The sequence below is a fragment of the Colias eurytheme genome, chromosome 28 (assembly GCF_061535395.1).
Source record: "Colias eurytheme isolate Ceu_HAF_F1 chromosome 28, ilColEury1 Martin Lab GWU primary, whole genome shotgun sequence".
Lineage (NCBI taxonomy): Eukaryota > Metazoa > Arthropoda > Insecta > Lepidoptera > Pieridae > Colias > Colias eurytheme.
The window spans coordinates 3461295-3475221 of NC_143007.1; the positions used below are offsets into that span (position 1 = coordinate 3461295).

A 13927-nucleotide genomic window follows, 5' to 3' on the forward strand; every position below is an offset into this window, starting at 1 on the left:
AATCAAAACACAATTAATAATCGTGAAAGTAAAAACATTAATCAATTTAAAATATTTTTTTTATTAATTTTGTATTCAACTATGGCAATAGTACTCAAATCTCAAAAATAGGCGATGTCTGTTTGACATTAACATAAATGGTAAATGTCAAATGACAAAAGATTATGAATTTGTCTGATCGGTTTTCGAATTAATTGGTACAGAATTAATGTTCTGGATCAATTTATTTTGTGTAATACGTTTATTTTAGTTACATATTAGTTATACTATCCTCGTGATATCTCAATCTACTTTGAATCGTCTTTCGACTGCTGTAAAAAATGTCTTCTCTGCCGGCAGCTGATGAAATAGATGAAGCGAAAGAGCGCGCCCATTTTCAAGCTGTAGTTAATGCTTTTAAATACTACAAGTAAGTAATACTCTCTTTAAAGTATACAGAATCAATTGCCTTACTCATAGACTTCCAATTTCATTAATTTGTTATTTTTTGTACCGACAAAAAGTACATAGCAACAACTCTTTGTTTCGGAGTATGTAATTAACCTATTTACATGTAACAATGAGATTTGTTTACGTCCGATACACGTGCGGAACTCTGACCCTAACGTCCTTGTGCAATAGAGTTGCATTTAGCACCTTTTTCAAGGTTATAATTGTTTGTCATATATAGATATAAAGTACATAATAATATAGATAGATGTTATTGTGTGATTAGCATTAAAAACATAATAGGTTGTTATTTCATAGCTACTTGTTTATGTGTAATGCATACAATAATGGAACAAGTCTATTATGTACAAATTTTTTATGGTATTAACTATTTACTAAAATGAAAATTGCTTTTTAAATTAAAGAGCAAAGCAATTTATTTGTATTTGTAAAATTTGTAAAAGATGATCAAGTTTTGCTGAGAAAAAGTTGTTATTCACTAGCTGGGTAGTTAGGTATCTTTTAAATTAATTTTGTGTAAATTTTTATTGATAACATTGCATAATATTTCAAATCCTTAATTCACATAATGTTTATTGAGGACAGTATATTAGGTATCCTCTTTGAATTTAAGCTTTTGTAGAATTTTATTTAATGAACATGATATCCAGTGCATCATATTTGTAACACCTATGGTAGTTGCTCAAAACAATACAGTTTAATTTTATTCTCACTGTATTGAAAAAACATAAGAAATAATAATAATCTGAAAAAGAATTAGAATCTTTATTTCACTTTTGTTCCCAAATTTTATATGAGGCTCTGGCTCTCATGCTGGGATAGTAAGCTATATATAAGTATATAACCTGTGTTAAGACAGTCAGTCCCCTGCCTTGATTGTTACATTTAGTTTTAAGGTATGATAATAAAAAAAAAACAAAATTTTTACAAAGACAAAAGAAGGCCAACCCCATCAATGTGTGAGTGTTTGTGTATGAAGATTTGCAGTCTACATTTTAGGTAGTTTAAAAATTGAAGATTTTAACTGATTTTAAACTCGATTTTTTGTATAATAACTTTTAGGTAATTATTTAGTTATTTAGTAGGTAGCAACTTCTTCACATCTGTTTTAAGATCTTATCTTAATGCCTTTATCATAATAGATTAAAATTAATAAGTGTAGTTTAATTGCAGTTGCTGTATGCTTTTTAAGATACAAAAATATAATATTTTTCTTACGTTTAAGATATCAAAATAATATCATCTTATATTATTTATCTAATTAAAAATTTCTCTGCAGTTTTCTTAATCTCCTCCATCATAATACGTAAGGAACATTTTTGACTGACCGGTTAGCTTGGTTGGTAGTGGCCCTGCCTTCCAAGTCAGAGGTTGTGGGTTTGATTCCCACCCGGGGCAAATATTTGTGTGAGGAACATAGATGTTTGCTCTGTGTCAGGGTGTTTATTATCTATATAAGTATTTATTTAAAATTATATATCAGCCATCTGGTTTCTATAACACAAGTGAAAGCTTACTATGGGATCAGATTGTACCGTGTGTGAAAATAGTCCTGAATATTTATTTATTTATTATTTATTTATCATATTAGAAATATTTCCTCCACAGATTATGTTGCCTGGACAGGATACACAAATCAGAGAAAATCATCTCCATGTTACCAAAGACGCATCAACATCGCCTAGAGAAATACAAAGCTTATCTCACTAAGTTTAAAAACTGTTTAGACGTTAATAATAATGTAGTGCATATGATAATAAAGCATGTGGATACAATGTTCGAAAATGTGGACCATAGTCAGGATGGAGAGACGAACGGTACGGAATCGTTTGGTTGTAATTATAATAATTGCGAGATTAGTTCGCAGAAACAACATAAGATGCAGCATGATGTTGAAAAGGTAACTATCAAAATAATATATGAGAATTTTAGGGCAATTGATTACTCTATGTAACTTAAACTGTAAGATAATAATTTTGTGCTAAATATATTTACAATATGAATTGATATTTAAGTTGTAATGCTTTTAAAAAAAATATTTTCTCCAAAAAATTGTAAATGTATACCTATCATGTTATAATTTTTGGAAAATATGGAAAAGATTCAGCTCTTTTCATTTATTTTTAAATACAATAACATATGTTTTGTAAAAGGTATAATATTTATATTTCTACAACTAGCCCTATAAATTGCTTTTCATTTTGGAATTGGTCATTGTTATCTATCTTATTCTTAATAATTTAAACATTTACGAAATTTCCCTCAAATATTGTAAAAGTATTTGTAATAAAAATAAACATTATTTCAGGTACAATCAGTTATAAAGAATATAGTCAGGGATTGGAGTTCAGCCGGCGCAGTGGAACGAGAGCAGTGCTATAAACCTATACTGGATGAGTTAGAAGCTAGGTTTCCGGTTGATACCTTAAAGTAAGTAAATTCTATCAAGGAATAAGATAGTGTATACTTATTTATATTGTGTTAATTGAGTACTGGACAATTTTAACATCTTTTTGGTGATATTTTGAATATAATCAGAAGCAAATCTTCCAAACAAATTTAGAGCTAGAGTAGTGCATTCTTACGTGATCTTTTAGTGTAAGCTAAAACTCGTATTCAGTGTTGTTCAGTGTTATTGCATAGAATCTTTTCGAACACACTAAGAATAACGAAAGTATGTTTTCTGCTACGAATTTTTATTTATAGCAGGCGAAAAGTCTTAACTACGTTATTTTCTTTCCAGTGATCGATCTCACATAAAAGTATTAGTGCCCGGTGCGGGGCTCGGCCGGCTCGCGTGGGAGATAGCGGCGCGTGGTTTTACGTGCCAGGGGAATGAGTTCTCGCTATTCATGCTGTTTGCGAGCAATTTTATACTGAACAAGTGTCCTGAGGTGAGCGGTTTTGTTTAGTATGGTGTCTTTTTGGTTAATTAGCTGGCTATGTGTTAACATATGCCTGTACACTGGCTATACTGTTAGCAAATGAAAGTATTAGTGATCCTACTTGTGTAATAGATAGTAGCCCGTGGCTTTACTTGCCAGGGGACTGAGTTCTCGCTGTTCATGCTGTTTGCGAGCAATTTTATACAGAATAAGTGTCCAGAGGGTGGTTGGTTGGTTGGAAAAACTGATTTTATAAAAAAAAAAGTTTATTTTTATTGTGTAATTTGAGAAAGCTATTTTGTTTATTATTTCAGGTAACATCAAAAATAACAATGTAATTTTACTTAAATAAGCTATAATACTCGTCCTTTTTCTGATTTAGTTATGTGTACAATGGTAATTTTAATTTTAACTAGCTGTGCTCTGCGGTTTTACCCGCAGTGCTCCGCTCCTGTTGGTCTTAGCGAGATGATATATAGTCTATAGCCTTCCTCGTTAAATGGGCTATCTAACACCGAGAGAATTTTTGTAATCGGACCAGTAGTTCCCGAGATTCGCGCGTGCAAACAAACAAAGCTTCAGCTTTATAATATTAGTATAGATTTGTAAATTTTTGTGACGAACACAATGTTAAATATGAATGAGCAACATCATCATAGGAATATACTAGTTAATCAGAACTCTTTAATGATAAGAAAGAAGATAAATCCTATGTTACTGTTTTACGTGAATGATACATATGTAACAACTGGTGATGAACCTTTTTTAATAAATAAATAAATAAATAAAAGAGCACACACATTTCTTTTTTGTTTAATTGTATAGATATATTGTGTATAGATATCGCCTAATTTATTATTAGTTTCTGTGAATGTAGTGTTCATCTGTAATAGTTGTGCATAATAATGTGTAAATCCTATTGTTACTGTTTTACGTGAATGATACATATTATGTAACAACTGGTGATAAACCTTTTTAATAAATAAATAAAAAATAAATAAATATTGTTTGTCACCAGGCGAACAAGCACACAGTATACCCGTGGCTGCACCAATACGTGAACCACATGACGAGCGAGCACCAGGCGACCGCCGCCACGTTCCCCGACGTGCCGCCCGCCTGCCACCACTCGCACTTCTCCATCGCCGCGGGGGACTTTCTCAAGGTGAGTAGCGTGACACGTGACACGCGACTTGTGACTATTGAGGTATTAGTACGTAGTACATGTAACTCAATGCTCGTGACACATTTTATTTTTGAAATTAAACTTCTTTATCGGGGTCGGAAAAAAACTTTGTGTAACATTTTTTCGTTACGCGTGACATTTCTCCGTTATGCGCCATCTTTTCCTTATCCCTACCACGCGTGATTCGACGTATTATGTAAAGTTGCATATAGTAAATTATTTTTGAAAAATAAGGTCATAAAGAAGTTTCACTTCTTACGTGTGTGCACTAGTACACGCACACATTTTCTTTACTAAGGTCATCCAACACCTGTATCAACAATACTTATAGCTAAGGTAAATGCTACAATAAAAAATTTAGACAATTGTGACAAACAATTATAGGATAACACAACATGATAAATAATTAACTTGACTCAAATTTAATTACATATTTATTAATAAATATATTATATTATTCATAGAGAGAGAGACAAAAGAAAGAGAAAAAAACCAAATGAACACAATTCCTTGAAATATTTACGGATTTTATGAAAATTCTCGTGAAAAATATCAATAAAAAGCGACAGGCGAGCACCACGTGACTGCGTGATGCGGGTAACAAGAGATAACAACTAGATTGGAGATATAGTGGCAGGGGACTGTTGTTATAGCGCGTTACGTGACTCGTGTGGCACAACAATATGCGTTACGAGCGGGTAAAAAAAGATAGTGAATATTTGCGTGAATAATAAGATTGGTGATATGGCAGCAGGGGACTGATGTGATGCGTGTCACGTAACATGTGTGGCACAACTATATGCGTGGCGAGCGGGTAACTTAAGCAATTAGTTGCGTGAATAACAAGATTGGTGATACGGTGGCAACTGGCAGGGGACTGATGTTATAGTGTGTCATATATAGTATTTACTCGGGTCTTTCGGCTCTTGGTGAAATTCGTAAATTATCACGCGTGTCTGTCTAACTCCAGGAGGTAGTGTAACTGCGTGGCAAGATACAGCGGCAGGGATCAATAGTTGCATGAACAACGAGATTGGGGATACGGTGGCAGGGGAAATTCTATAAGATTCAGATCTGTAAAAAATCTATTAATACTCAAGCCATATTTCGTTTCCAGATTTTCTAAAATATGTCAAATTAATAATTTGATATTTAGTTTTATAGCATTCAAATGCAAGAAATTTTTAAAGAACAGAAAATTTTGATCGCGAACCGAAATACGCCGGTTCGTATCCCCGTATCGTGATCAAAATTTTTGTATTTAAAAATTTCTATTTTTTTTATTAAATATTAATTAAATTCCAGGTGTACACAGAGACAGACGAATGGGATTGTGTCGCGACGTGTTTCTTCATAGATTGCGCGCCGAACGTAATAGAATTTATCGAGAGGATATACGCCATATTGCAACCGGGAGGCATTTGGATCAATTTGGGACCGCTATTGTATCATTATAGGTGAGCTTCCTGTTTGTAAAACTTTATTTAAGTGTTAAATAAATAAGTATTTTTTATTTGTGTGATATGTTGTTAACCCCTTGACCACCGAGCGGCCCGATCGTGCCACGACACAATAGATTTTCTATTGTGTCTGTGATTCCGGGGGCTGAGGCATTGTGTGAAATTGTTTTTATAAGTTTATTCATTATTATATTGTCATGGTATGTGGAATTGGAATGTGTTTTATTTTTGTTTGTAATATCACTACATAAAACAAAGTCGCTCTTCTGTCCCTATATCCCTATATAGGGTAGGTCCCTATGTATGCTTACATATGTATGCTTTAAACTTAACAACTACATTTTGATGCAGTTTTCTTTAATAGATAGTGATTCGAGCAGGCGAAGCTGCGGGCGGAAAGCTAGTTGTTTTGTAAATGATATTTTTTTTAAGAATAGAAAATAATATCTCGATCGCGAATTGGGATTCGAACTCTCATCTTTTTGCCTTGCCTCTCGGCCACCCGTGATCCCGCCAGAGCAATCGAATTTATTCTACTCTTTCAGTTTTATGTGTCTAAGGGCATTTGAATGCTATAAAACTGAACATTATTTTTTTTTACTTATAATAAATATATTTGTACTAAGAAGTCAATACATAATATAATATTTAAGAATATTTTGATACACATGGTTTACTGCGCAATTTTAAAACACATTTACTTAATGCTTAATTTTTTGTTTTATAGCATTTATTGTAACATTACATGTTTCTTATTATCTCTGTTAATTTTTGGAACGAAGTTCCTTATCGCGCGTTGTGAAAGGGGGCTAGACGGAAAAAATTCTTACGAAAAGTTGTCATGACACTTTTTGTTAGAGTTGTGCGACATGCGCGTGGTTCTCTGTCTGTCTCTCTCTAACTTAACACTTCGTTCCATCCGGATGTCCCTTGGCATCGCTCAAGTTTTTTTTATTGTGAAAACTATTTACAAATTATTTTATTTTCAGTGACATGCCAAACGAGATTAGCATCGAGCCGCCATATGACATTCTAGTTGATATAATAAGGGACGTTGGGTTTGATATTGTGGTAAGTTATATTATATTTCTATTTAAAACATAGTAATACATTTTATTTAAACAAAATAATTACCGAAAATAAAATAATTATACACTTCCGTTGGTTTTAATGTGTAAGGTCTATAATTGATTATGAGTGATTCATTTCTAGTGTCATTTTTTTCTAATTTTAAAATCAGCGCGAGCTTAGTATTTACACTAAAATTTGCACTAAATTCATATTTATAATTATTTTTTTGTTTTGTTTAATGTTTTGTCGTTTTTAATGTCGGTTGAAATACACTAAAAAAGATTTTCAGACATAGCAATAATATTTTATGGATTTCGTTTCACTTAAATTAAGCAGACATACAGTAAAAAAGCATATGAAAGAATCATATAAATACATTTTTTCAATTAACTGTCAAATGCCAGTTTGATCAATGATCCAATACTATTTCTTTTTTTTTCTTAATAAAAACATTTTTTTATCATTTACAGAAGGAACGCACAGGCGTGAAAACGAAATACGCACAGAACCCAAATTCTATGCTACAACATGAATACAATTCTGTTTTCTTCGTGTGCAGAAAGCCTAACCTGTAATTTATAATACTCGATAGAACAAAGTATTATAATTAAGAATAATTTATGTTATGGGCTGTATGTGTATGTTTTAATGTTGCTAGTTAAAAAAAATCTTTATTGATGTTATAATAGAAAAGAGCGTGTGTACCGAGCACACGTGTCAGAAGAAAACTTCTTTAGTGAGATTCAAAGATCAAATCGTCGCCTTGCTCCATGACGTGACGGTATTGCCATGACGCGTACTGGAAATTTTACTCTCAACGCGCCTAAAGAAGTTTCACTTCAAAAAGCTTTTTATTGTAAATGGTAAGTATGCCATATAATATACAGGGTGTCCCAAAAAGTAGTGATGAACGGAAGCTGGGAGGTAGAGGACTTAGAGGGCTATCCGAATCACCCCCATGTGTGTTATGCGATTTTTCGTATTTTCGGAGTTATTAATTTTTTTTCAATTTTTCATCTATCGCCGAGTACGATGAGATTTTTATTTATGGTGACGTGAATTATTGCGCTAGATGCTTGATTTTTTTTGTGTGCTAAGCTGAAAGATAGGCCAATTCAGTATAGTAACATTTACTATCGTTAGATCTTCGAATGGAATAAAAAAAAAGAATTAAATGGCATGAAAGATAAAATTACCCAGTATGTTCATAACTTCAAGGGCCCATAAAAAAATAAAATCACATAAAAAAGGTTTTCCATTTGGCTTTTAAAAACTTGCTCTATCGATCAGGTAGCTACCCTAAAAATTTCATTCTATTATTCTGAAGGCTTCAATGGAAAAATTGAAATCTAAATGTGGTAAGTGCAAAATTTTTATTAACATGATGATCAATAAAACCAAGAAATAGGTGTTTAATTACCAGATTTTTTTTAAAATAGTCCCGCTGTTGCTCAATGCAAGTGCGACATCACCGTAAAAAGTTGTCTTTTAAATGTCTGAATGCTCTTTTATCTTTTTTAATGGTTTCTTCCGCTACTATGAATTACCGGGTTATTTCGTCCACATTGCGGCAGTCTTAAAATGTAGTTTTAACCAGTTTTAAAATGGTAGCTTTATACATTATTCGTCGAATAATGTATAAAGCTACCATTTTAAAAACGTATTCTAATTGCCCGTATTTGACAGTTTACGTGACATTTTAATATTATCGTGTAATATTTTATTGGACGGATAAGTTTTATCCAAGCATTGAAAAATCGGTCCTTAAAAATTTAATTACTTGTTTGTCGAGATATGAAAATGTAAATGCATGGTGTAATAAAATTCTTTTCAATTTATCGTAAAATATGTTCACATTATAGGAATGTTAATACAGTATTTATGTTTTAAAATACGTCATCCTTCATCCTCATAATATATTTTTCATTATTGCCATATTATTTTTTAAAATTTACACTTAGGTACAATTCTCTTACAATTCACAATTACCAACTCCTTGGTACAGTGGTTAACGCGTAAGCGTAGAACCGACGGTTTTGGGTTCGATTCCGCAGAGACGAAGAAAAAATGTCTCGGTCTGGCAGGACACAGAAGGGTGATCACCTACTTGTCCCTAAAGAAAATCGATCAGTGAAACCGATGTATAATGCATCTGCCCCTTACCCCACTAGGGGACACGGGTAATCACATTATGCTTTAAAATTTATAAATAATCACTTGTGTTGTATTTTGATTTTATTTCTTTTCTCAATTATCTTATATTTTCTTTTATGAATATAAAGTTTATCGTTTGAAGGATGGCTTTAAAATACATAATATTATAATCTTTAAAATATTTGCAGTTAAACAAAATATGTACACATCAATCGCCCAATTGTTTTGTGACATTTATCTACGTATAAATACTTATAAGAAAAACATAGAAAAATATTATATAAAGTGATAAACCGCAAAGTGATATAGAAAATTTAACTTAAATTACTTGATATAGAAAATTTAACAACTATAGTCCGTACGAATTAACTTGAGACCTGAGCCGATGACGTTATTTTCAATATAATATAGGCACCTTTCTAAAATAAATAAAATAATGGAATGTAATTCAAACTAAGTAAGTTTTACTTACTTTGGGTTGTAATATTTTAAAAGAAAAACTAATATGTCGCGTATTTTGCGGCCGGCCGAGTCTCAAATTAATTTGTACGCGTTATATATTTTTTATTTTACTCTCCATTGTTCAAGGACTGGCAACACAACTTACGCAAGTTTTTTTTGTTATTAAGAATTTTTAAATACTAGTTAGATATGTTATTAAAATTATTTTACGTATTTAAGATAAACAATTTCATAATTTACCTATATTTTGCAAAGAACGACAAAAATTAAAATATCTCAATTTGTGATACATGAAACCATCATTTTTTTATGAACACACATTTTTTTTCTACATTGATGTACTGAACAACTAAATAAGACTCACAAATGATTATTTAAAGTTCTACGAGAAATACCCGAGCGTCGGGTTATATAAAAATTCATTAAAATTAACACCTTATGTCGCGTAAAAAACGCGTAGGAAGATTTTGAGGCACGCATGGGTGAGATTATGAGACAAGTTTATGGTACGTCTATGCCGCCAAACCATAGATAATAAATTTAACATAGACAAAAATTATATATCAATTCTGCTTGCAAGCTTCATCCTACAAATAAAGTTTCGTATCATAATATTATAGTACTAGCTTTTCGCCCGCGTTTAAAAAAAACCCACATAGTTTCCGATCCCGTGAGATTTCCGGGATAAAACCTATCCTGTGTTAATCCATGTTACCTTCTATATGTGTGCTAAATTTCATTGGAATCAGTTAAGTAGTATTTGCGTGAAAGAGTAACAAACATTCATACATACATCCATCCTCACAAACTTTCGCATTTATAATATTAGTAGGATCAATGTAATGAATAAGAAAAAAAAGACGGGTTGCAGTCCGGGAGTGCCGGCAGAAGTGAAAACTTGATTATTAACGTTGAGCATGGTTTGATATCCATCCGTCTTACGCTTTTTCGATCAGGTCACGTGTCCTGACGCGAGTTTAAGATTTACCCAACGCCGCTAAAGAAGTTTTCACTTCAAAAATGTGTTGCCATTACTTGAGCTTTAAAAATGGGAATAGACAAGACAATTATCACATAAGTTTAGTAATAGCATACAACTGTATATTGGTGTTAAAAACTTTATGAACTGTTATTTCTAGATATTAATAAAACGTAAATAATAAATATGGCCTCTTCCAAGTATTATATTTTTACATGTGGCATTACAATATCCAAAGTTTTATTGTTATTTTGGAGTACATTATATTGAACAGATAAATTAATGGAAGTGACTTTGTGTTTTATTTTGATCCCAAATTAGTACGTTAATTCATAAAAATATTAGAACACACTAAGATACTTAGAAAAAAATAAAAGGTTTTTATTAGATATGTATTTGAATATTCTCTGATTTTTGTCTAGATATCTAGTTATATTTTTTTTAAGCATACAGTATTTCTACATAATAAAATGAGAACTACAAAACGCAAATGGAATAAAAAAATAACATTATTTTCATGAAAATTCGATAAGAAGGAATAAATTGTGCCTTAGGTTGTGATAAATAAAAGCCACACTCAATCCGTATAAGTTTTATTCAAATACTGTATATAAAACCTGCCCAATTTATTAGCGTTTTCGTTCGAATGGTTCATTTTAGCGTACGTCAAGAACTGTCGTCTCAAGCGTAACAAGTTTTGTGGATTCACTGAATACATGAAGCCTGCTTCTATAACACATCCAGGATAATCTGGGAACTTTACTTCAAAGGCGTCAAATTCTTTAGCTTCTAAAATCCGTTTTGATATGGCTTGCGTTATGTTGTCTAATTCGTAGAGGAAATTTGTTGATGTGAGCGGCGGCTGTGAAAATAATTGTCAATGAAGAAACAATATTATAGTAAAGGCACAGGTAAAGGTCTGTTTTACCAGTTGCTGATATCTCTTAATGGTTCCTTTTTGACGTACATTTAAACTGACAGGTAAGTGTAACAGAATATATCCAAAACTTGTATTTACTGCCATAGTATTGAAAATGTTTGTTAATTTAACATTATTGTAGTATTTTTTTGATTATAGCAGTTTAATAACCAATATTAATCAACAAATTAAGTTAATAATATTCACTATTTCTGGATATATTAAGCATAATAGCATGGTAAAAATATAATATATAAAAATATGAGGCAAAAAGTTGTAAAAAGTAGGCGATTAGTAAAGTGAATTAGCAGAAACTGGCCTGTTTATTTACAAATTTAACATCAGTAATTCATTTTCATAATGTTTGAATCAAAGTAACAGTATGTATATCTGTTTAATTTAATTTTTTTATATTAACTTACATTCTGTGTACTCATGTTAGGAGGTGGTGGTTTCCGTTTAAACAACACATCGTAAATCGCATTAACGTCCAATGTGTCTGTCGGCTGCACTGAGAATAGCGGACTGTCCCATCTGTTGTTTCTATTTGGTTCTTCAAATCTGTAAATAATTATTTTATTTTAACTGAACTTCTAAAAAAGAGGTTCACAATGCATAGAGTATTGTTAAAAGGTACATTATTGTTGTACAATAAATTCTACATTATGTCCATTAGGAATTAAAACTTTGCAAAGGTAAGGTAGGATGCATTGACACTTTTTAAAATTGAATTACAATTCGATTTTTGAGCACATTATTTGCGTTTTCAGTCAAAATTGTATTGAATAATTCACTATAGATGCAAAAAGTTTTAGAAGAAGAAATTTAAAAGGCTGATGTTTTACATGGGTTTTTTTAACAGATAGAGTGATTGAAGAGGAAGTTTTATATGTATAATTTATTAGGTTTTTGACACAGCATGTGAAGCCATAGGCGGAAAACTAATAAAATAAATAAAAGTGTACATTTATCTATTTACATACCTCATCTTTGTCAGTGCATTGAACACTTCTTCTGTATATGGTTCAGTAAATACATCATCATTACCATTCTCCTCTCTCTGTTTGATTCTTGATAAATTATCTGCCCAGGCATCTGGATGATATCTTATTGTGTAGATTGTACACTGAGTGGACTTTGACGCTTTGGATGCACAGTATAATTCGTATCTATAGCCTGTAATACAATAATATTATGAAAGATTTTATTTAAAATTATATATTATGGCTAAAAAGTAGTTTGCTGGAAGGAAATGCATTTGTGTTTGTAAGTGTCATTACTAAGTTTTTATTACAAGTTTTGCAATTAATAACTCAGGCCCCGGAATTCCAGGCACAAAAGAAAATCTATTGTGTCGTGGACCAATCGGGCCGTTCGGGGCTCAATTGGTTAACCCCTGCCCTGAGTTACTAATACATCAATCACTAGGGGGTATAACAGACTTAACAAATGTTACAATTCGTTAAAGAAGAAGTTTAGCATGTTAAGTAGAACAAATTTGTTTCTTCGAATTAGTTATATTTCTTATAAACAACGTATGTATGAAGATATCTATATGGTTAGTAATTCATAGAATTTAGGAATTAGGTTTACCTTTGATATAATTGCTTCCATCAAGAATAACGACATTGTCTTTGCCGATAAGTCTAATTGCCTCAGATTTAAGATAACCACGAACTCTTTTCTCTTTTTGCGAGTCTAAATACGTCGATTCCTTATTGTAACCTAACTTTTGTATCGCCTCTTCCTCAGATATGAGTTCCACTTGTTTATTGTGTGTTTTCTCGAAATATTCTTTTAGTTCTCTCGCTCTTGTCGTTTTTCCACTCACTGGTGTTCCACAAAGTATTATTAAAGGCATTTTTATTCAAAACTTCCAAACCATGAAATCAATATTTATAAATGTCATGTGTTAGTGACATATCGTGACATGCGTCATAAACGTCAGCTTCTCAGTTTAGAAATCATGAAATGTAATTTCACAATTTAGTTTACCATATATTTCCGAACGGAGCCTCTTTTCGATAGCTCAAAATATGATGAAAGAGTATAATTTGAATTTGAATCTATACACGCGCCTTAACGATATCGTAGGCACAGCTAAAATAAATAAACGATAACTATACTATAAACCTGTAGAGTTTGGTTGAACTTGCTAATCTTAGGAATTATTCGACCGCTTATCGAGTAAGGCAATAGGGTCTACAACATCACGGTGCGAATTGCGATCAATAGGAACTGAGAAGCAAATAGCAATGCTCAGATGCAAAGGCGAAAAGTTCATAAATGTAGCAAAAACGGGAAAAGTAGAGCTTCTGAATGTACTATAACTACTGATAGTATTATTTTCCTCAATGCGGG

The 13927-nt window shown here is 31.9% G+C and overlaps 2 protein-coding genes across 2 annotated transcripts; one reads left to right on the plus strand and one right to left on the minus strand.

The window, feature by feature from the left end:
• Positions 1–147: 147 nt before the first annotated feature.
• LOC149896544 (carnosine N-methyltransferase unmet) lies at positions 148–7739 on the plus strand. Its single transcript, XM_090117585.1, has 8 exons — positions 148–409; positions 2059–2350; positions 2759–2880; positions 3194–3344; positions 4354–4500; positions 5827–5978; positions 6971–7052; positions 7523–7739. Exons 1-8 carry the CDS (start codon positions 321–323, stop codon positions 7625–7627), a joined length of 1140 nt encoding a protein of 379 aa, XP_089973711.1. The 5' UTR covers positions 148–320; the 3' UTR covers positions 7628–7739.
• A 3485-nt stretch (positions 7740–11224) lies between these two features.
• Positions 11225–13483, minus strand: LOC149896545 (protein KTI12 homolog). Its single transcript, XM_090117605.1, has 4 exons — positions 13160–13483; positions 12550–12742; positions 11989–12127; positions 11225–11509 (listed from the first exon to the last, which is right to left on the minus strand). The coding sequence occupies exons 1-4, from the start codon at positions 13425–13427 to the stop codon at positions 11225–11227; spliced, it is 885 nt and encodes a 294-aa protein (XP_089973731.1). The 5' UTR covers positions 13428–13483.
• Between the last annotated feature and the right edge of the window lie 444 nt (positions 13484–13927).

Excerpts from the sequence above, each read along its gene's own strand:
- LOC149896544 (XM_090117585.1), top strand. The coding sequence starts at position 321 with ATGTCTTCTCTGCCGGCAGCTGATGAAATAGATGAAGCGAAAGAGCGC. Across the intron at positions 3,345-4,353 it reads TACTGAACAAGTGTCCTGAG|GCGAACAAGCACACAGTATA; the intron begins GTGAGCGGTTTT and ends GTTTGTCACCAG. Across the intron at positions 7,053-7,522 it reads ACGTTGGGTTTGATATTGTG|AAGGAACGCACAGGCGTGAA; the intron begins GTAAGTTATATT and ends TATCATTTACAG.
- LOC149896545 (XM_090117605.1), bottom strand. The coding sequence starts at position 13,427 with ATGCCTTTAATAATACTTTGTGGAACACCAGTGAGTGGAAAAACGACA. Across the intron at positions 12,128-12,549 it reads AATGCACTGACAAAGATGAG|ATTTGAAGAACCAAATAGAA; the intron begins GTATGTAAATAG and ends AATTATTTACAG. Across the intron at positions 11,510-11,988 it reads CTAACATGAGTACACAGAAT|CCGCCGCTCACATCAACAAA; the intron begins GTAAGTTAATAT and ends TTATTTTCACAG.